The 21,745-nt window shown below is 53.1% G+C and overlaps 2 protein-coding genes across 4 annotated transcripts in view; one reads left to right on the top strand and one right to left on the bottom strand.

The window, feature by feature from the left end:
* The window catches only part of CDON (cell adhesion associated, oncogene regulated), a 61,222-nt gene extending 45,572 nt beyond the window's left edge, over positions 1 to 15,650 (top strand). For all 3 annotated transcript variants that reach the window (XM_074559665.1, XM_074559664.1, XM_074559666.1), the window contains 6 exons: positions 1,576 to 1,698; positions 3,135 to 3,362; positions 4,405 to 4,682; positions 6,994 to 7,073; positions 12,006 to 12,277; positions 13,478 to 15,650. In XM_074559665.1, coding sequence (XP_074415766.1) covers positions 1,576 to 1,698; positions 3,135 to 3,362; positions 4,405 to 4,682; positions 6,994 to 7,073; positions 12,006 to 12,277; positions 13,478 to 13,644 — 1,148 coding nt within the window. In that variant the 3' untranslated portion in view covers positions 13,645 to 15,650. The remainder of the gene's footprint in view (positions 1 to 1,575; positions 1,699 to 3,134; positions 3,363 to 4,404; positions 4,683 to 6,993; positions 7,074 to 12,005; positions 12,278 to 13,477) is intronic.
* On the bottom strand, positions 15,648 to 21,625 carry VSIG10L2 (V-set and immunoglobulin domain containing 10 like 2). Its single transcript, XM_074559405.1, has 11 exons — positions 21,550 to 21,625; positions 21,122 to 21,475; positions 20,112 to 20,396; positions 19,234 to 19,509; positions 18,835 to 19,101; positions 17,924 to 18,565; positions 17,531 to 17,833; positions 17,212 to 17,334; positions 17,114 to 17,138; positions 16,819 to 16,991; positions 15,648 to 16,317 (listed from the first exon to the last, which is right to left on the bottom strand). Exons 1-11 carry the CDS (start codon positions 21,623 to 21,625, stop codon positions 16,244 to 16,246), a joined length of 2,598 nt encoding a protein of 865 aa, XP_074415506.1. The 3' UTR covers positions 15,648 to 16,243.
* Positions 21,626 to 21,745: the final 120 nt, after the last annotated feature.

The raw sequence follows: 21,745 nt of genomic DNA, 5'->3' as shown, positions 1-21,745 counted from the left end.
TTAGGCAAAAGCAAAAAAAAAATCACCCCTGTCCTGCAGCGATGGTCTGCATTTCTCCGTTTCTGGTCTAAATTTCTCTGTTTCGGGTCTGAATTTCTCTGTTTCGGGTCTGAATTTCTGTTTCGAGGATCCTGGAGATTGAATTTTAAATGTAAATGCAGTCTGATGTCAGTTGTTTAAATGTTTTCCCTTGCTAATGGTGCACGAAGAGGACAGTTAAAGTGCCTGTACTGATTCCAGTTCCACTAATGGTTTGAAGCGGAAACCTAAAACCTGGTGTAGTAATTACCGAAAGGAATGCTTGGGGGTGGGGGCGCCGGGAAAAGCGAGGCTGAATCTTGGGAAAAACGTGCGATTTAGGCAAAGGCAGCTCCAGCCTCAGCCAGGGCTGGGGATGCGGACACGGAGCGTGCTGGGCAGCCCCTGGTGCTGAGGGGCCCTGCTGGGGGTCCCGGACCTGGGCTGGGGTCCCGGAGGAGCTTGAGCAGCATCACGGTGACAGCCGAGCACGCCCGAGCCCTTTTATTAATGCTTCAATCAGTAGGTGGTAGACAGTTCCTTAGAAACAGTGGAAACAGTTCAAGGTGGTATTTTCCAAGAGGGATTAAGAGCACTCAAACAGTTAATTAAACTCCCCCTCCAAAAAAAAAAAAAAAAAAAAGGGTCGCTGTTTAGTAAAATTTGTCACAAGCCCGTGAAAGTAAAAACTGGGAGTGATTTATCCTGAAGTGCTCAGTGCTTCAGGAGGGTGTCTAAATGAAAAGCTGGCCGGGGGCCAGAGATGACAAAACCATCCTATTAGAGAAGATTGCTTGGCTGGGGCTGGGGCCTGGGCTCTGCAGGGGCAGTGGCACCAGGACAGCTTTGCTGCGTTCCCAGGATGGTTCATAAAATGCACCTTCAATTATTTGGGGTTTCAACCAAATTGAGCAACCCAGATGTGTCTTTTCCATGTAACACCCATGGCTGCAGTGGTACCTTGCACCTCTAGAAAGTCTGTTCACAGACAAGTTCTTCCTTGTCCCATCTCTGTGCCAGTTTCCCTTGTTTTTTGCCCAGTGTACTGCAAAGAATCAGCATAATCCACCCTAAACCCATCCCTCTGACAGTTCCATGTTTAGGGTGCACAGGGCTGCTGTTGAAATTAAATGCACATGTGTGGGCACTTGGATGTCTGGGTTTTGAGTTTAGTGAGTTATGGCTTTTGTAGAGAATGACTTTCTTTGAAAGAAAATACTGAAAAACCCTCCCATTAATTCATCAAAAGATCCTTCTAATCAATTTCTAAAAATAATCAATTTCACAAGATAACACAAGTTTTAGAGAGTCGCGGAATAATTTGGGTTGAAAGGGACCTTCAGGATCATCTAGTTCCAGCCCTCTGTCATGAGCAGGATGCCACTTGTGGACCCTGGTTTCAGTTAAATCCATAAACAACTCCTGAAGATTTTTGTGCTAACAAGACAACCTGCAGTGCCCTTGCATTTGGTAGAAAAGGCCCCTGCAATGCACTCTCCCATAATTCTGGCTCCTGTGGGTAAATGAATTGCAATTTACTTTTTGTCCCCTCCACAGGTACAAAGCAGTGGCACCTGATAAATCACCTGCAGCCTGAAACTTCTTATGACATTAAGATGCAGTGCTACAACGAGGGAGGGGAGAGCGAGTACAGCAACGTGATGATCTGCGAGACCAAAGGTGAGGCTGTGGGGCCGGGCTGGGCCGGCCTTTGGGACGGCAGAGATCCACCGGGGGGATTTCTGTGCCGCACAAAAGTCAGCTGCCACGATGACCATAATTTTCTGGAATGTTTCGGAGGATTGTTTTGTCTTCCGAGGCTGGGATTGTTTTGAACATATGGAAAGTGATCCTTTGCACTCCTGAGGCTCTGAGCAGAGCTCTGCAGCTTTGCCTGCCCTCGGAGATAGCGCTGCTGCCTCTGCTCTGCTGATGGCCTCTCCTTAGGAGACAACCATGCGCCTCAAGATGACAGAATTGATTTGTACATCTGTTTTATGTCTTCAGGGCTCTGTGACACGTTGTATAAGTGCAGACCACAGCAATTGATGGCTGTGTTGGCTGCCTCCATCCCTAATCCTGCATGCCTCTGGCACAAAGTTTGTACTGTTCTCGGGAAGTGTCAGATATGGCAGTCACATTTATTTTGCGAAGAATTCCTGTCTCCTTTAATCTCTAAAACCAAGTAAGGCTGTAAAGGGAAAATGCAGACAGTAAACTTCAAATGCAGTGCTATGAAAAAATGTTTGAGAAAAAAAAAAGAAAAAAGCCCTCTGGGAGCGGAAGCATCAAAATTCAGTGAAGTGAGTAGTGAAACCTTTGAAGGAAGGAGTAGGAGCTGCAGGGCTTCAAGGCTGTGCACACAGTTGGTCTCCCTCCTGCAAGGAATATAATATTCTTCTCTAATTTTAAAATGGGCAAGATGTAATCTGTCATTCACACTGCCTCTTCCTTCAAATTTATCTCCCCCAGGCTTGTAAGGGTGATCCAGTTTATCCAGCATACCTGCATGGAGATGCTTGTCTCTCTCTGACCAGCTTCACTCCTAAGCCAGGCACCTCTTTCAGGGTTTTAGTGTCAAATGAAATCAATCTGAACTGTGGTGTACTGGGAACTAATGTAAATGCAGTTCCTGGGTTAAACCAGCATCTCATTTTCAGTGATTTTCTGTTCATCTCTTGGTTGATCTTTAGCTGTGTGGTTTGAAAAGGGGGTTAGCAGGGTTCACATCAGATAAGGGTAGGTCATCTGGCAGAGCCTGGGCGAGAAAAATGAGTGTTGTGGTTTCTCCTGACCTCAGAAGTGGAAAGATTTGTGCTCTTTCAAGTTGAGAGTTAGAGCAGTTGCAGCCAGGGGTACCTTGAGCAGCTCGTTAAAGTTGCAGTGACCTCAAGGAGCGGGTGAGCAGGGGATAATCACCATTTTCCAAGGCAAACAGTTACTACCCAATAGGAGCTGGCATTCTCCTTGCAGGATTTAGCGTCGACTTGGAAGCTTTCTTTGCGAGGCATCGGCACTCAGACTTGGCAGTAATCATTTTCATTTCGCGATGAAAAAAAACCACATTTAGAAAATGCATTTAGTGGATGTTCATGCCCTTGTCTCTCCTCACGCAGTGAAACGCACGCCAGGAGCGTCTGAGTACCCGGTGAGAGACCTGAGCACGCCCCCCAGCCCCCCTGAGCGGGCGGGGGGCAGCGGGGCCGTGGCTGCCGGCGGCCCCACGCGCAGCGGGGACATGCTGTACCTGATCGTGGGCTGTGTCCTGGGCGTCATGGTGCTCATCCTCATCGTCTTCATCGCCATGTGCCTCTGGAAGAACCGGCAGCAGAACGCCATGCAGAGTGAGTGGGGATTGGTTTCACAGGAGGGTAAAATTAGGAATGTCCATGCTGCGTTTTATGGGTGGGAAGCAGTTTCCAGTTAGGAGCCAGCTTGCATTTCCGTAGAGACTTGTACTTCCAAGTGGGACTTAGGTGCGGCTTGGGTTTTTAAGAGCGGTGTCTCCATTTCTTCACACTGATGCTCCCTGTCCTGCTGGGTCCCTGGAGGACTGGGATGCAGTTTCACCCAGGGAATGGTGTGGGAAAGGCCTGGGCAAAGTGTCTCCAGTTTGTGTTTAACTTTGAGCCTCTGCATAGGTCTCAATGCAGAGGCTCAATGTCTCTGATGGTTGCAGAGGCAGAATGTGTGTAATCATAATCACTTGTTAAAATTGTGGAGAGTTGAACCCTGGATCTCTCCCTTTCTTGAGTGCATCTGGAAAGAAAGAGAACTTGCAGCTCTAGGACAAGTCCCTTGTTACCTCTTAGTCCCTGCACAATGAGATGGCATGCAATGGCCAAGTCTTCCAGAGAGACGTTAATTAGGAAAACCTGTTCATTAGTGAGCAGGAGCCTGGAGCAGGAGCTTTGCAAGGTGCTCTGCACCCACCAGCAACCCAGAGCCAGCAGAATCTCTGCCCTGGCCTTTTCTGCTCCTTGTGCATAAATCAGCCTTGTTCTTGCCACGGCCTGTGGTTATTTTTAAATACTCTTACTCTCCTACAGAGAGAAATGTAGGAGATAATAAAGATAGTATCTTCAGCTGCAGCCCAGAGAGATCTTCTGGAAGCAGCTTATAGCAGATACAGCAGAAGGGCTGTTGGTGATACAAAAGGCCTGGTTTTAGGATGCTCTTGTAGTGATTGACATCAGCCAGGTCCTTCCAGACCAACATTTCTGGCCTGCTCTCCAGGATGTGGCTGTTTTCCATGTCTACATGCATATGTATGCTAAGCAGTTGCATAGCAGAGTTAGCTCACAAAAGCTGGGGAAAGAAAAAATAAGTTTCATTATTTTTAGGGCTGCTCAGTAGAAGTGCTTTCAGTAGAAATGTCTTTTGCAGAATACGACCCTCCAGGCTACCTGTACCAAGGGGCAGATATCAGTGGGCAGATGATTGAGTACACGACCTTGCCCGGGACCAGCCGGGTCAGCGGCAGCATCCACGGCAGCTTCCTCAGCAACGGCCTCAGCAACGGCTGCCCCCACCTCCACCACAAAGTCACCAACGGGGTCAATGGCATGGTGGGTGCAGGAGGAGCAGGACTGTACCCAGGGCACACCAACTCCCTGTCCAGAGCACACAGAATGGACTATGAGCATCCCCATCACCTTGTGAATGTAAGGTCCTACGCCGGGTGGGAGGCTCAGCCCAGCCCGTGGGGTTCATTCAGGGGCTGTGGCAGCAGGCTTAGTTTGGGTGGGGGAATGCTCATCCACTGATAACAGCCAGTTCCACTGAATTCCTTATCCCAGAGGAAGCAACTGGGCTGATACTTGTGATACAAACATCATGGTTTTCATTTGAGAATATCAGATGACAGCAAGAATTCCACTTACTCTGGGAAATCTGCCTCTACCCTCCTCCTAACAGCATGTAAGCTCTGAGAATGCCTCAGTGCTGGGCTGAGATACTTTACTTGTACATATGGTATTTCTCAATCTCCAAGTTAAATACATTTAATTATAGCTGCTTATTCTGCAGCTTTATGGATCACCCGTTTTTCCCCCACCTGTTTCAGATCTGTAACTCTGAGCAATGCTATTAATTATGGCAAAGCACGAATGGCGCAGGAGGTTCCATGGAATGAAGTGCCCCATACATCTTGAGCTGCAGCACAGCCATAACTGCTTTTTTTTTTTCTTTTTTTTTCAGTCTCCTGTTTGTGACTGTTGAGACAGGCTCGTTTTTTGTTTTGAAATTGAAAATAAAATTAAAAACTAATTTCAGTCTGCGACCCAGCCTTTGTATGCTGTGGAAAAATACTTCATTTGCTGAAACGTGTCCTGTTTCCAAGAGAGAATAATGATTTCATTATTGTCTATGGAAACAGATGGCTTGCATTCAAACTTGCTAAACTTACTCAAAACTGTGAACATTGCCCAGGAAAACTGAAAGAAAAAGTTCAAAAGTCTGAATAACCCATGCTGTTTCTGGAGAAAAAAAACGGGTCTATTGTTTGTGTTGGTAATTGAGCACAAGCACTTCATTTTATTGAACAACAAATTAGCACTTGCACAGTAGTTGCCACTTCACTTCCCTCCAGTCTGAGCCCAGACCAGTCAGTTCTTTACCCCATTCTGCCCTTGGCCTACCCATGGAGCAAGAAGTGCCCACTTTTGGTTGTTTTCAAGCACACCCAAGGCCCAAACTGTTTTTTTTTTTTTTGTCCTGTCCAACCTCCCAGTGGGTGAAACTCTCCAAAAATCTCCAAGCCCTCAGGGAGGGAGGATCTGCAGTGCTCAAAAGCTTGCCTAGGAGAAAGACTGGGAGTTTGCATTAAGTTTTGTCCCTTCCATTCTTATTTTCTTGGGGGGAGAAATGAAATACATGTGTGATGACACAGGTCTTGGTGCCTGGAGCTCCTCTGTGCTGAGATGTCCACCCAACACCTCTCTCCTGCTGGGAGCAGGTGATGGGGTTGAGCTTTTCTTTCCCCACTCCCTGTTAGGAAAGTTTGAGTCACAGGATCTCTGCCATGGAGAAGGGCTGGGGCTGGCACGTGGGCGAGGCAGAGGAACAGGATGTTCTGATCCTGTTAGGTTGCTCTTTATTGTTTCAGTGATTGGCTTAAATGAGGAAGGGAGAAACTGGCCAGGATGGCAGTCAAGGCTAATTAGGCATTTCCTCAGTGCTCCCTATCCCTCAAAAACTTCAGGGTAAGCTTTGTTTGTGCGAAAATAGGGATTGCTAGAAGTTGCCTGGCACTTGAGCTGCCAAAAGCCAGGTGAGCCTTCCCAGCCTGGCTCCCTCCTGGAGCCCAGGGCAGAGCCTGGCTCTGCAGCCCCCTTGGAGTGGCTCCCACATCACTGTCTGCCTGCTCCCCAACAATGAGGTATGTGTTAATCTGGGCATTTCAACTGGCTTGTAATGGCCCCGTTAGCCAAAACCAACAACACAAAATCCCTCTCACCCGGAGTCATTGCTGGCTGAGGAATTACCCCATCTGTGCAAATACGAAACGGTTCAAAAATCAGTGTAGTGAAGTAAACTGATCTAATCGGAGTAATTACAGGAAAGTGGGATGGGTTTGTGTGTGACATCAGCCCTGCAAATTTAATCCTCTGTCTCCCTAAACAAGCCTTGCGTGCTAATGAGCAGCAATTCGCTTTCGTGTCTGTCATCAGCGTTAAAAATAAATATATTTACAGTGTGTTTATTAAATTAAACCTCAGCATATTAAGCTGAAAACAGACCAGGGAAATGACCACATACTTGTCTAAGCTGCAGTTATTTACTTTTCCCTGACACACACACTGGCAAAGCCCTCCCCTGGCTTTTGGACAATCGCTCAGTGTTGCTGTGCCACGTACAGCCCGGAGCAGGGCATTGATAACGTGGTCAGAGTGGGGAAACTGAGCCCAAGAGCTGCGGGGTGTCCCTGCCCTGATTTGATTTATAATCATTAATTATGAATCCTTCCTGCTGCAGGGTGGAGGGATGTACACGGCAGTGCCACAGGCTGACCCCGCGGAGTGCATCAGCTGCCGGAATTGTCGGAACAATAACAGGTGAGAAATGACAGTCACAGGAGAGAAATTACAATAACAGGTGAGAAATGACAGTCACAGGTGAGAAATTACAATAACAGGTGAGAAATTACAATCTCGGGTGAGAAATGACAGTCACAGGTGAGAAATGAGAATCACAGGTGAGAAATGGAAATAACAGGTGAGAAATTACAATAACAGGTGAGAAATGACAGTCTCAGGTGAGATTTGACAATCACAGGTGAGATTTGAGAGTCACAGGTGAGAAATGACAATCACAGGTGAAAAATGACAGTCACAAGTGAGAAATGACAATAACAGGTGAGAAATGACAATCTCGGGTGAGAAATGACAGTCACAGGTGAGAAATTACAATAACAGATGAGAAATGAGAATCACAGGTGAGATTTAACAATCACAGGTGAGATTTGACAGTCACAAGTGAGAAATGACAATAACAGGTGAGAAATGACAATCTCAGGTGAGATTTGACAATAACAGGTGAGAAGTTACAGTCACAGGTGAGAAATGAGAATCACAAGTGAGAAATTACAATAACAGGTGAGAAATGAGAGTAACAGGTGAGAAATGACAGTCACAGATGAGAAATTACAGTCACAGGTGAGATTTGACAATCTCAGTTGAGAAATGACAATCTCAGGTGAGAAATGAGCTGCCCAGAGAGCAGCCCTCCCTCTGTGTGCTGAGGTGGAGCTGGGGCTGACAGAAGATGAGAGCTGGAGTCCTGGCTAGCACAAAGAACTCCATGGATGACCTGGAGAGCAGTTGAGGATTTTCCATAGGACAGAATAAAACAAAATTATTATTATTAAAACAAAATGTTAAAATTCCAGAGCTCACTTTGCTCAACATGCTCCTCTGATGCCCTCTGGGAAGTGAGGCAGGTTGGGCACTGGATTTTAGAAAAAAATCTGTATTTCCTGTGTTTTTCTCCAGTTCTGAGATAACAAAATCATTCCATATGGAGCTTGTCAAATCGGATTTAATTGGTCTTCTACATTTTACACTTCCTGACATTAAAAACACTAACCAACTCACTCCTTTGCTTTCACAATGCTGTTCTTTGTGAAACATGGGATTTGAAGTTCTTGAGGCCTTCAGGAGGAGATGACCCACCGTTGTCAGAGTGGGATACTTTTTTTTTATCATGTGAAAAAGGATTCCTGTGTAGAATTAGGGAAAATCTGTCTTCTGCATTGTAGCTGGGAGTCAGAAACCTAATAAAAATTACTGAGTTTTCACTTTTGGAATTATTGTCCTCCTTAGGCTTCTGACTCAGTCTCTGGTTATTTTCATGATTAGAAATACGGCTGAAAGTCAGACAAGCTGGGCTGCTCTGGCTGGTGGGTTCTGGGCTTTTCTTTCAATCATACTTTGATTTTTCAGTATTGTTAAAGTCTTCAGCTGCCTTTAGGTGTGCATCTGGCTAAGCTGAGTTGAAATTAATCACTGAATCATTGAATATTCTGAGTTGGGTCCACAAGCATCATCGAGTCCTACCCCTGTTGAACAATAAAGCTGTTGTTGAAGGCAGAAAACACATTTACTTCATTTTCATAGTTTTGCTTTTTAAAATATCACTTATAATGAGCTTTGAATCCTTTCTCCTTCCATAAATATGGGCATGACAGTGAAATGCTGACGAGCCTTGCCTGGCCCAGGGTCCCTGGCAGGGCTCAGGAAAGCGCAGTGCATTCCCTCACACCCCAGTGCTGTGATTTCCAGCAGGCTGTGCAGCAGCCTCGTGGTAATTTGGAGCATGCCATATGTGTTACACTGTAATTAAGAGCTTGCTTCCAGCGTTAAACACATTCAATTCTTTATTTCCTCTTTTTTTTCTCCCTAAGAAAGCGATGGAAAGAGTTCCATCCTCTGCAACTGCACTGCTCCTCCCAGCCGGGTCATCAGCGGGGCCTGAACTTTGAGTTTTCACAGCCCCATTCTATATTTGACTGCTTGACAGAGAAACAAGCTGTCCCTGGGAGCTGCCTTGGCCCGGAGGGGATCATTACCCTGGGTTTGGCCGAGAGCTGCACGGCAGGGACCGCTCTGTTCCTGCCCTGAATGCACAGAGGACATGGGAGAGGGGACAGGAGGGGACCAGGACGTGCCTCAGCTTTCCACCAGGGAGCTGGGGGTGCCCAGGGGGAGGAGGAGGAGGAGGAAGGCTTGTTGGGTTAGTGCAGCCAGCCCAGTAGGTTTTGGAAAATGGGAATTTGAGGCTGGAGCGTTTTCCCCATTTTGTTCAGCCCCAGGGCACAGGTGAGGGCTGTCCCCCTGTCCCCATGCCAGCCTGGAATCCCTGCTGAGATCAGGCAGGAGGGGAGGGCGTTCAGGTGGACACAGCTCTGTCAGGCTGTGCCAGACCAGCACTGTGGCCTTGGTGCCACGAATTCCTCACCAGCCCATTCCCACCAAATGCCTGGAGCTGTTGCTGATTTGGGGTGAATGCAGAGTTATTTGAATTGTAACCACGTGCAAATGAATCCTAAAGGTTCAGCATTATTTCATAGCTGTTTTCAGCAACAGCCATCTCAGAGCAGGTTTTATTATTTCAGTGCTGAAATCCCTGGGTCTTCTGTTTAAATTAGCACTTTATCCCTCATAACTTCTCATGGAGCCTTGCCAGAGGGAGAAGCTGCTGAAAACTGGAGACCCACTTTGCTGTTGTGGACAAAGCCTGTGGTTGACAGGATTGAGAACTGATCTTTTTTCTCCTCTTGTGCCTTTGTGCTAAAGCTCTCAAGATACCTGACGTTGGCAGAGGAATTTACACTTTTGCAGATCTCTCTCCTTTGCAAATTCACTCTATTTTGATCAGAAAACTGAAATACACAATACAGATGTAGGAACATCAGTTTGTTTTTCCAGCCTTTTCATCTAAATTATGATTTTTTTTTAGGTTATAGTTTAGCAGGATTTCAGAATTAAGAATTGACAGAAGATGTGTTTTCCCAGCAGGGATTTTACATCACTCCTCCTCCACACTCTGCTCTGGTTATCCCCATGGCTAGTTTCCATCAAAATGTGGTTATTGAAGCTTAGAAGGCTGAACTGCTGTTGAAACATCCTTCAAGCTCTTACAATAACACAGAGAACTTCACTGACCCCTGTATCTTTAAGAAGAAACCCCCAAAACATGCAAACCCAAACATTTAGATGGGTTTCTCTGAGCTTTTTTTTTCCTAAATAATAAGTGAGTGCAGTCAAAACCTCTGTGGGGAGAAAGGCAAACTAATAAATGGATTTGTTTGAGGACCAGATGTGTTTCATGTGGATTCTCCAGTGGCTTCTGTGGTATTTTGGTACTTGGAATAATGATTTTGGAGGCAGTTACAGGAGTGGGAGGACAAAATAGGAGAGTGAAGGTTGAAGCTTAGTGCTGCTCCATCCTCACAGCTTTTGGGAGGGGAGCAGGCTCCAGAGGGAGCCCATTTGTCCTGTTCTGGCTTTGCAGGTGAAGAATCTGCCTGAGGGAAAGCTCATTACAGCTCCTCCTCTGACAGGTTTATTTGTGTTGTTGGGTGTTTTGTTGCCCTTTCAGTTCTGGCAGTATTGATCCCAGGTTTTGATCAGGTTTCAGGTGTGAGCTGAGGCTCTAGGCAGGGCTGTAGGACAGCAGCCTCCAGTGTGATGGTTTGCCTTGTTGCCATGACTTTTTTAGTGGCATAAAAATGATTTGTGGGACATGGGCAGGACTAAACTGAGACTGCCAAGCTTAACATGTCCTGGTTTGAAACCCTTCTGAGCTCAGTGCTGGGCTGCTGTCAGTGTCAGCTCTGCTGCCCTGCACTGCTGCTGTCCCAGCCCATCTTTCCTCATTTTCAGCAATTTTTCATCTGCTCTGCTCAGGTTTGGGCCAGAATCAGTCTGGAGCAGCACCCAGTGCTCTTTGCTGAGCAGGCAGGTCCCAGAGATGCATTTTTGTATTTCCAAATGCACTCTTAGAGAGCCCCAGGGATGATGGATAGCAAGTGCACTGGGCTGATCCTGTGAGCAAAGCAGGAGAGATGGGTGTACATCTGGTCAGAAAAAAGAGAAAGGATGCTCAGAGTTGTATCTGCACCAGCACATAAAGACCTGGAGCTTGTTCAGCTTTCACAGAAGCATTTTGGGGTGTCACTGGAGGCTGTGAACACTTTCCATCCTTATTTCCATGCATTTATCTGCAGATCCATCTCTGTCTTGCACCACATAACAAGGAGCATCTTGATGTGTAGTTTCTCAAAATTTGTGGTAGCTGCACAAGTGAACCTTTTATTTTTTGGGTAGTTATGGCTTTGTTATGTAGGAATTGTTTCTATAAATGTTCCCTGAGGCTACATTGTTCACGGGGCTGCAAACGTGAGGTGTTTTCCCTTTTTCCCTCGTGCTGCAAGTCCTGCTCTTTTTGTTTATAGCTTAAATACCTCAGCTGTAACAATTGATTCAGCACTTTAACTTCAGTGCCACAGCTTTACACAGGTATTAGAGGGCCACAGTCTGACTTACACAGCAGAACAGGGGGGGTTAAATTTGTTATATTGCATCTATTTTTCTAATTTGCATTCACTCCAATAACACTTAGTATTTATTTTTCAAGGTACCTAAGTGTGCTGCTTGGGTTTCAAGTTTGAGCTCTTTATCTTGGCAGTGAAAACATGTTTTATGGAATTGCTTTGATGGAGAAATGGACTCACAAGTCAGGTCATTGGGTCTCAGTTGATGGGGGAAGGAACTGAGCGTGTTTTGAATGTTTTCAGCTGTCTGCTGGGAGAAAAAAAAAACACTCAATCCTTTTCTTAATGTCAGAATCGCTCCACAGATATATTTAAAACTGATTTGACAAATGCTCTGATCGTTGATATGGTAAAACATTTAAAAGCTGGGGAGGGAAGAAGGAAGGGGAGAAGAAGCCGCTCTGAGTAACGTTGCCCTCTGTCCCTCCCGCAGGTGTTTCACCAAAACCAACGGCACTTTCGGCAGCAGCACGCTGCCCGTGGTGCCCCTGGGAGCCCCTTTCCAGCAGGAGGGCGTGGAGATGAAGCCGCTGAGCCCCCATGTGATGGTGGCCATGTGCCTGGCCCCGGGCGGCCCCGAGTGCAGCGCCGGGCTGGAGCTGCAGCAGGAGCAGGAGCAGGAGGAGAGCGCGGAGCAGCCCCCGGCGCAGCGTCCCTGCTGCCGGGAGCGCATCGGCCAGCGGCTCTCCCTGGATTGCATGGACGGTGAGGCACCCTCAGGGGATATCCCTGCCTGGGAGGCTGGGAGTGTTCTGTAGGGAGCTTCATTTACTGCAGAAAAGCCAGGAATTAAACACCTGTAAGAGCAGGCTTGGAGGAAGGTGAAGTGTCCCACCTTTCCCATCATGGAAAGTGGGAGCAGTGCTGCTCCAGCGCCTGCTCCTGTCATGCCCTTGTGATTGATGCCTCTAGAAAGGGCTCATTGACACATAAGGAGGCTGTGACTGATGGATGCTGCACTCACAGCACACCCAGTGGCCCTGGCACAGGACACAAGCGTCGCAGAGCCGCCCTGGAGGCAGGAGCTGGCACAGGGAGGGACCCGTCTCTGTTGGTGGAAAGAGAACCTGTTCCTCGTCCCACCCTGGAATCATTGCTGCTTGTGGGCTGAAATCAGGCAGCTCCCCCAGGCAGGAAGGGAAGGGAGGTTCAGGTGGACGCAGCTCTGGCAGGCTGTGCCAGATCAGGAGTGTGGCCTTGGTGCCACGAACTCCTCACTGACCCATTTCCACCACATGCCTGGAGCTGCTGCTGATTTGGGGTGAATGCAGCAGTTTTGTGAATTGTGACCACGTGCTAAGGAATCCTAAAGGTTCAGCATTATTTCATAGCTGTTTTCAGCAGCAGCCATCTCAGAGCAGGTTTTATTATTCCAGGGCTGGAACCTCCTCTGAGCTGTTCCATACAGGTGCTGTGCTGGGATAAAGCCCTGTGCTTGTGCCTGGTATGGTGGGAATGAGCCTGAGCCAAAGAGCATCACCCACTGGAATGAAAGAGTTTTTGGGGCTGAGTGCCAGATCAGGAGTGTGGCCTTGATGCCATGAACTCCTCACTGACCCATTTCCACCAAATGCCTGGAGCTGTTGCTGATTTAGGGTGAATGCAGCAGTTTTGTGAATTGTGACCACGTGCTAATGAATCCTAAAGGTTCAGCATTATTTCATAGCTGTGTTCAGCTCACAGCAGGTTTTATTATTCCAGGGCTGGAACCTCCTCTGAGCTGTTCCATACAGGTGCTGTGCTGGGATAGAGCCCTGTGTTTGTTCCTGCTATGGTGGGAATGAACCTGAGCCCAAAGAGCATCACCCGCTGGAATTAAAGAGTTTTTGGGGCATGTGGTTCTGTTAAACTGACAGAAAATCTGAAAAACCCAACCCAACTACGTGCCCTGCTCTTGCTTTGCAGGCAGCAGCTTCCTGCACTCAGAAACGTCGAACCACATTTTGAGTTGGAGTCCCCTCATTCTTCAGCCTCTTTCCAAGGACTGTAAGGAAAAACCAGGATGGAGTTCATCCAGAGTCACCCTAAATGGTTCTGGGGACCTTTGTCAGCTGCAGCTGCAGGAAACCTGAGGCAGTGACCGTGTCCCCACTCAAGGCCAGGAACTGCACCGCTGAAAGGGAGTCACGGGGGGATGTTAATTATAACAGAGAGAGTCACTATTTATTTTTTGTAGTAGTGTCATATGAATGTATCTTGGTTTCAAAATGGTTGCCTTTTTATATTATTTATGCCTTGAAATCCCTTTTTTTGTTGTTTTTTTTTTTTTCTTCCCCCACACACACCACAAAACTAGCCTGGTTATGTGTATAAAAAAGAATTGTAATAATATAAAGAATGAGGATGGGAAATGTGGAGTGTGTTTCCATGGCAGTTTACCAGTGGGACGAGCACTTCTGGGGAGCCCAAGAGAGGGATTTAAGCAGGTCTGAAATGACCAACAGCTGCCACCTCCCTGGCAGCTCAGTGACATGGCACTTCAACCTTCCTTTCCATGAACACCTCCTGGCCTCTCTTGCTTTCTCTGGGAAGATCCTGATGAAGAAATAAGAAGATCAGTAAGGAAAATGGGCCTTGGTTGAGTCTGTCCTGTGCAGCTTGAAGCAGAACTTGAGTCACTGACTGTGCCTTCAGGTGCTCAGTAACCCTTCTGCAGAAGTACAAGTGGAAATCCAGCCTGTCTCACTTTCCCACTCACAGAAGACAAAATCCAGTTTGAGGGATTACTAACAGCTTGGGTAGCTCTGAAACAAAACCAGTCCTGGTGAAACAGCTGCCAGCAGCCCTGGGCACCGTGAGGAACCTGCCCATCCTGGACACAGCACAATGGAGGTGCTGCAACCTTAACTGCAGGGCTTGGCTGGGTGTTTTTTCCTTTCCCAATTTAATCCCAGAAAATAAACCAAACCAGTGCTTGCAAAGCACTCCCTCCCCCTGCCACGAGTCACAGTGCAAAGCCCCAGAAATGAAGCACAATTTACAGAGATGGCCACCCCAGGGTGACACCTGCAGCCCAGAGCAGCGTGTCCCTGGCCAGTGGGGAAGGCAGGGAGCTGTGCCAGCCTGGCTGCAGCTCTCCAAAGCCCTGGGGAGCTCAGGGCTGCTGCTGCAGCTCCAGCAGCCACAGGGTTTGGGGAGTGGTGTCTGTGTGAGGAGGAAGCCCTTGAGATCTGCTTTGGTAGCAGCAGCTCCATGGGCTGCTCTGAGTGTTGGGATGGGGTTTTTATATTTCATAGAATCCAGAACAGTTTGGTTTGGGAGAGACCTTAAAGCTCATCCCATTCCACCCCTGCCATGGGTAAGGACACCTTCCACCATCCCAGGCTGCTCCAAACCCCATTCACCCTGGCCTTGGGCACTTCCAAGACTGGGACAGCCACAGCTTCTCTGGGTACCCTGTGCCAGGGCCTCACCACCCTCAAAGGGAAGAATTTATTCCCAATATCCCATCTAAACCTTCTCTCTGGCTGTGGAAAACCATTCTCCCTTGTCCTGTATATCTGCTTGTATAAGAAATCAATCTCCTTCCTACTTCAGGTAATTGAAGACCACAGTGAGCTGTCCCTAAAGCCTTCTCTATTGCATTATTTGTGGTTCTGTTTATTCTTTTGCCCTTTTTTTAGGGTTGTGCCTCCTCCCAGGTAGAGCTGCCTTATTCCAAAGTTCTTTGCACACCATGGACTTCACACCCATGGGCTTTGGCTGCCACAAACCCCAGAGCCATCACAAATCTCCCTCCTCCCTTTTTGTTTATCTCATCCTCCCAGCCTGGATTTTCCTTTTGCAGGATCTGCTGCAAGGCTTTCCCCTTTTCCCACAGAGACTGGCCCACGAGTGGCTGGGATTTAACTGTGGCTGCTTTGTTTTCCCCAAACACTGAAATTGAACCATGGTTTTAAACAACTTTGCTTAAACCTCCCCTGTGTTGTGGGTGTGTCAGATAAAGATGCTCTGTTTTCCAGAGAAGCTGTTATATCCCTTTGGAATGTTCTGTGTTTGGAAATGATGGTTTTGCAGGAGGTTTGGGTGGGGTTTGTATTTCTGGGAGTGGTTTGATAAAGGGATCAATGCTGCTTTATGGCTGATGTGGGGACTGATACTCTGTGGGCACTGATCAGCGTTGGTTTGTGTGGCTTGATACTTCCCAATGGGTTATTATTAACCAAATACAGGAGAAAATGGCCCAAGGTGCCCTTGTCTCCACACACAGCAGAGGATGAGGACTCAGGAAAGCTGGGATCTGCCTGACACTTCCCTTGGACCCTGCTTCCCTTTGTGCTTGCACCAATGCGGGAAAAACCATCTCCAGTCACTATTTTTAACCTCCTGTGGTTTGGCCTGAAACTGGGGAGCCTGGGGGTGAAGATGAGGCCCCTTCCCACAAAAAGCTTTGTGGCTGTTCTTGTACCTCAGAAAGCTCAGCACAGTCCCCAGGCAGCATCCCCAGTCGATGCCGGCCCTGGGGCTGAGAGCGGCGCTTCGGCCCTCGGCCTTTTTTCCTGCCATCGGTGAGAAACTATTTACTGTAGCCTAAATATTTATTTTAGCTCCAGCAGTAACTGCAGCCCCGGGGCTGAGCCGGAGGGGCTGAGCCGGGTGCAGGAATGGAGCACAGGTGGGTGCTGCCGTCCCGTGGTGCGGGAGAGAGCAGGACAGGGAAATGAGGAGTGGTCACGGTGTCGCTGTCACGGTGATGGTGACATTAACTGGGTCATCCGTGCTGCCTGGTGCTGCTGAGAGCGGCTCTGCGAGGGGTGCAGGAGCCACGGGTGGGCGCTGGGTCAGCAGGGTGGATGGGTGCTGGGTCAGCAGGGTGGATGGGTGCTGGGTTGGCAGGGCAGGTGGGCACTGGTTCAGCGGGACAGGGGGGTGCTTGTTCAGTGGGGCAGTGGGTGCTGGAGTAGAGGGTTGGATGGGTGCTGGGTCGGCAGGGCAGGTGGGTGCTGGGTCAGTGGATGGATGGGTGCTGGTTCAGAGGGGTAGTGGGTGCTGAGTCAGCAGGGCAGTGGGTGCTGGCTCAGAGGGGCAGGTGGGCACTGGTTCAGTGGGGCAGTGGATGCTGGGTCAGGGCAGGTGGGTGCCGGTTCATCAGGGCAGGTGGGTGCCAGCTCAGCAGGGTGGATGGGTTCTGGTTCAGCCGGGCAGGTGGGTGCTGGTTCAGCCGGGCAGGTGGGTGCCGGTTCATCAGGGCAGGTGGGTGCTGGTTCAGCCGGGCAGGTGGCTCTGCCCCCAGCCCGCCCCAGTACCTGCTGCCGTGCCCGGGTCACTCGGCTCTCCCTGTGCTGGTGCTGCCTCGGCTCCCGCTGCTGCACCGGGGGCACTCGAGTCTCCCTGGGCTGGCCCTGCTTCCTCCTCGCCGCCTGCGGCTGCCTCAGCGTCCTCCGCTGTGCCCACGGGCTCCTGCTCTCCGGTCCCGGCCCTGAGGGGACACGGGGGGCTCGCTGGTGCCCGGGCACGGGCGGTGGCACAGAGGGGTCGGGCACGGGCGGTGGCACAGAGGGGTCGGGCACGGGCGGTGGCACAGAGGCTTTGGGCACTCACGTGCGGAACAGCAGCTCGTGCAGCCCTGCGGAGGGAGATGGGTGTGAGGTTCGGGGGCCGAGGGCCGGGCTGCGGCCCCGAGCAGCCCCCGCACTCACGCGGGAGGGTGTCCCTGTGGCGGGCGATGCAGCGCACGGCCAGCAGCGACGCTGCGCTGGCCACCAGCATCCCGGCCACCGCCGCCCCCGTCACCGCCGGGTAGGCCTCGAAGGGAGGCTCGGCTGGAAGAGAGCAGAGCGAACATGGCAGGCAGCAGGGACGGGCAGAGCCCAAAAGGGCCCGGCGAGGTGCGAGCCTGTGCCTGAAACCTGCTGACGGCTGCTCACACTCGGCTCCTCAGCTCCACCGCGATGGAAACGCTGCCCTGCTCCACTCAACCCTCGCTCTGCCCCCACGGAGCAGCCCTGCCCGCTTCACCTGGCGTCTGCACCTCGGAGGGGTGCCCGGCCGTGCGGTGGTTGACGGCCAGGACGCGGAAAGCATAGAGCACCGCGGGGTCCAGCCCCCCCAGGCGCCGGTCGCGGGAGTGCGGCTCGATGTCGCCGGCCGCCGTTTCCCAGGGGCTGGCGCTCTCCCGGAGGGGTTTCTTGGTTCGGCGCCGCTGCACCACGAAGCCGGTGAGGTTGCCGGCGCCCTGCGTCCGCCACTCCAGCCGCACCTCGGTGCGCGCCCGCGTGTACCGCAGCTTACTGATGGTGACATTGGGCGGGGCTGGGTACCCTGCGGCGAGATGGCGCCCGGCAGGAGGGGCTCGATGCCCCCAGGCCACTCTTGATACCCCAACCCACCCCTGCCCTTCCCAGGACTCACGGTCCACGCGGAGGCGGACGGGGAGGCTGGCGGTGCCCACGGCATTGGTGGCGGTGCAGCGGTAGATCCCGCTGTCCCCCGGCCACTCGGCATCCCGCACCGTGAGGTTGACCCACTCTTCTCCCTGCTCCAGCTGGTACTTGGCCAGCCCCGGTGTCACCTCCCGCTCCTTTGGGTCGTACCAAGCCACCGTGGCACCGAGGCTGGCACTGCTGCCCCGCTGCCGGCACGCCAGCTGCGCCTCGCCGCCCTCCAGCACCGCCACCTCGCTCTCCGCCTGCAGCTCGGGGACCTCTGCTCGGCGACAAGGGGAGGACACTGTCGGCCGGCAGTGCCACCGCTCCGTGGCACGGTGGCACGGAGGGGACCGGTCTGGCTTACCCAGCCGCAGGCGGCACTGGGCGGCAGCGGCCCGCAGCGGGTGCGCGGCCTCGCAGACGAACTCGCGGCCGCCCAGGCTGCCGTCGGTGCTCAGCACCAGCACGGCCGTGGAGGGCGCGGGGTCGCCCAGGGTCCGGCCCGCGCTGTCCCGCCAGCGCAGGGTGACGAGCGGCGCGCCCCCGTCCCAGCGGCACCGCAGCATCACGAACTCGTCACCCTTGGTGGCCGCCGCCGCGCAGCTGGGGCTGCCCGACGGGACCCCTGCGGGACGGAGCGCTGTCGGAGCGGGGCACTGCACGCTGGGCCAAGGCACCCCAAAAAGGAGATACCCCCACCCCAGGGTGAGGGGGGTTCGGCAATCCCGGCCGCGCCACAGCGTCCCCGTTTTGGAGCAAGCTGGATGTGCTGAAGGTCCCAGGAAAGGCAGTGCCCATCCGTGGTTTGGCCACGGCACGGGGTCCCTGCAGCTCTGCTGTGACACCAGGGGGTCACAAAGGGGGCTGGGGGGCAGTGGGCCCACTGTCACTCACACAGGGTGGTCCCACAGGCAGCCCCCAGTGGCAGCGCGGGGTGGGAGGCCAGGCAGGAGAAGGAGCTGCCGTTCCTGGTGGCTGCCCCTGCCTGGATCCTGGTGGCCATGGAAAAGCTGGTCCCCATCAACCCCTCTTCCTCCTCCTGGGGGCCCACCCAGCGCAGCCGGGCCGGGGGGAAGCCCCCCAGCCAGCGGCACCGCAGGGCCACGTCCCGCTGGTCATGGGAGGCCAGGGCGGAGCAGCTGGGGCTCCCGGCGGGCGGATCTGCAGGAGACCACGGGCACTGGGGGGCAGCGTGCGCTCCCCCAGCCCCACCCTCCCTCCCACATCCTCACCAGGGAGCTGCGCTGGTCCGGCTCACCCTGTGGGGACCCAGGCCCCCCCGGGGTTACTCACAGTACACAGTGAGGACGATGGTGGCCTGGGTGCGCGTCTGCAGGTGGCTGTTCTCGGCCAGGCAGGTGTAAGTGCCCGCCTGGGCACGGGCGATGGCGGTGATCACGTAGGTCTGGCCGACGTGCACCTGGGAGCCGTTGTGCAGCCAGACATAGCGGCTGGGGGGGTTGGAGGGAGCCAGGCAGCTCAGCACCACGTCCTCCCGCTCGCCCGCCGAGAAGCCCCCCTGCTCTGGGGAGAAGGGCTCCACACGGATGGCCGGCTCATCGGGGCCATCTGCGGGGACACGGGGCCCTTCAGGCAGGGACAGCCCCACCGAGGGGACACAGCCCTCCCTGGGCTTCCAACCACTGGTGGGAAGGGCAGCAAAGCCTCCTTAGAAAGGGTGCACCATGAGGGCTGTGAGCACACCAAGACACACAGTGGCCATGGTGGCTGGAGAGGCATTATGCCAGTGATGGCCATGAATACATCAAAGCAAAAAGAAGCCATACCCTGGTGGCCACAGAGACATAGCGGTGGCCACTGAGGCATCATGGTGGCAGGACACATGATGTCCATGGATGTTCCATGATAGCTATGGACATACCATGGTGGCAGCGTGCTCAGTGGCCATGGGCAAACCACAGAGCATTGTGGTGGCCACAGACATGCCATGGATGGCACCAGCCCTGAAGATGCCATGGATGGCACCCGCCCTGAAGATGCCCTGGATGGCCCCAGCCCTGAAGATGCCATGGATGGCACCCGCCCTGAAGATGCCCTGGATGGCCCCAGCCCTGAAGATGCCATGGATGGCCCCAGCCCTGAAGATGCAATGGATGCCCCCCAGCTGGTGGCTGAGGCCCCCCGAGGTGGGTGGCACCCAGGGCACTCACAGACGATGTCCAGGTAGACGGGGTCGCTGCTGCGGTTGTTGACCTCGTTGCTCGCGGTGCAGATGTACCAGCCCGTGTGGCTGCGGTTGGCGGGTGTCAGCTGCAGCTCCGCCCTGGAGCCCCCCAGCCCCGCAGGGGTCATGGAGGGACCCCCCCGGGGCTCCTGGTGCTGCCAGGAGAAGCTCAGCGGCTCCGTCCCCTCCCGCACGGTGCACGTCAGGGCCACGGCCGCCCCCTCCGCTGCCGCCGCCGCCGTCGGCCGCACGAAGGGCTTGGACACGGGCACTGGGGGCACCGAGTGTGAGCGGCCCCACAGACTGCAGAATGCCCCGGTGCACACGCATGCCCCCCACCCAGATGGACTGTTTGGCCATGAAGTGCCATAGCAGCCAATGGAATGGTAGTGAGGACACCTGCAGGCTGGTGAGGGGCACCCTGGCTGTGGGCATGGCTGTTAGCTGGGGGAGCTACTGGGACCACTTTGGGGTGGGATGCTTGGGTAGCCAGGGCAAGGAAATGAGGGTGGCTTAGTGGGCTGCTATGTTGGCTCGCAGGGAGCTACACTAGGAGGCAAAGGAGGTTTGGTGGCTGATGGTGAGCTCTGGGCTGGCTGATGAGCGCTATGTTGGCTTGTGTTGAGCAACCTTGGCTGATGGGATGCTATATTGGCTAGTGGTGTGTTATGTTGGCTTGTCGGATGCTTTGCTGGCTAGTGGCAGTCCACATTGGCAAGTAGGGTGTTCCACTAACTAGTGGGGTGCCTGCTTGGTGAATGAGGTACTACAGTTGCTAGTGAACCACCATGCTGACTAGTGGGACTCTGCATTGGCTGGTGGGGCACTTTGCTGGCTTGTGCTACACTTCATGGACTTGTGGAGCCCTTTGTTGGCTAGGGATGGCTCTGTTGGCCACTGGGCAAGGGGCTGGGCTTGACCACGATCTAGGAGAGTGTGATGCTGGCTGCTGCTGGCCAGCAGGTCCCCCCATGTTGGCCACAGCCAGGCACTTACCCAGGACACGCAGGAGGACGGCGGCATAGCCCACACGGAGCCGGCCCCGCTCTGGGAAGAGCCCCTGGCAGAGGAAGCGGCCCTGGGCGGCCACGCGCAGCTCCCGCAGCTCCAGCGTCCCGTTGCGCAGCGTCACCCGGCCCAGCGTCCCCGTGCCGGGGGCCATGGCCACCTCCCTGCCCGAGCCCACGGCCACGGCCCGCGGGAGCCCCTCTCCCTGCGGCGTGAAGCTCCAGAACACCACGGCCGGCGGGGCCGCGGCCGCGGGCCCACAGCTCAGCTCCACGGCCCGGCCTCGCACGCCCGTCGCCCGCCACTCCTCGTAGGCCGCCTCGCCGGCCGCCAGCGGCTGCCCTGCCCGGGGCAGCGCCTCCGTCAGGGCCCTGCTCGCCCCCACCCGGGAAATGCAGGGACAGGTCGGTGCTCACCCCCCGCCAGCGCCGGCAGCAGCACCAGGATCCAGGGCCCCCTCCACGGCGGCGGCGGTGCCCGGCCACGCTCCATGGCGCCATGTCCAGCACCGCACGCCGAAGCAGGGCTGCGCTCTCCGGCACGACCTGCTCTCCGGTTACCCCCGGGTAATTAAGCCCAGCCCTGATTAACTGTTAATTATTTATCAACCTG

The sequence above is a fragment of the Zonotrichia albicollis genome, chromosome 27, assembly GCF_047830755.1.
Source record: "Zonotrichia albicollis isolate bZonAlb1 chromosome 27, bZonAlb1.hap1, whole genome shotgun sequence".
NCBI classification, from domain to species: domain Eukaryota; kingdom Metazoa; phylum Chordata; class Aves; order Passeriformes; family Passerellidae; genus Zonotrichia; species Zonotrichia albicollis.
This window is presented reverse-complemented; position numbering and strand designations above follow the sequence as displayed.

What these genes read in the sequence shown, in the direction of transcription:
- VSIG10L2 (XM_074559405.1), bottom strand. Translation starts at nt 21,625, where the DNA reads ATGGAGCGTGGCCGGGCACCGCCGCCGCCGTGGAGGGGGCCCTGGATC. An exon ending in CGTCTACCTGGACATCGTCT is followed by an intron (nt 19,510 to 20,111) that starts GTGAGTGCCCTG and finishes GTGTCCCCGCAG; the next exon opens with ATGGCCCCGATGAGCCGGCC. An exon ending in CATCGTCCTCACTGTGTACT is followed by an intron (nt 19,102 to 19,233) that starts GTGAGTAACCCC and finishes GGTCTCCTGCAG; the next exon opens with ATCCGCCCGCCGGGAGCCCC.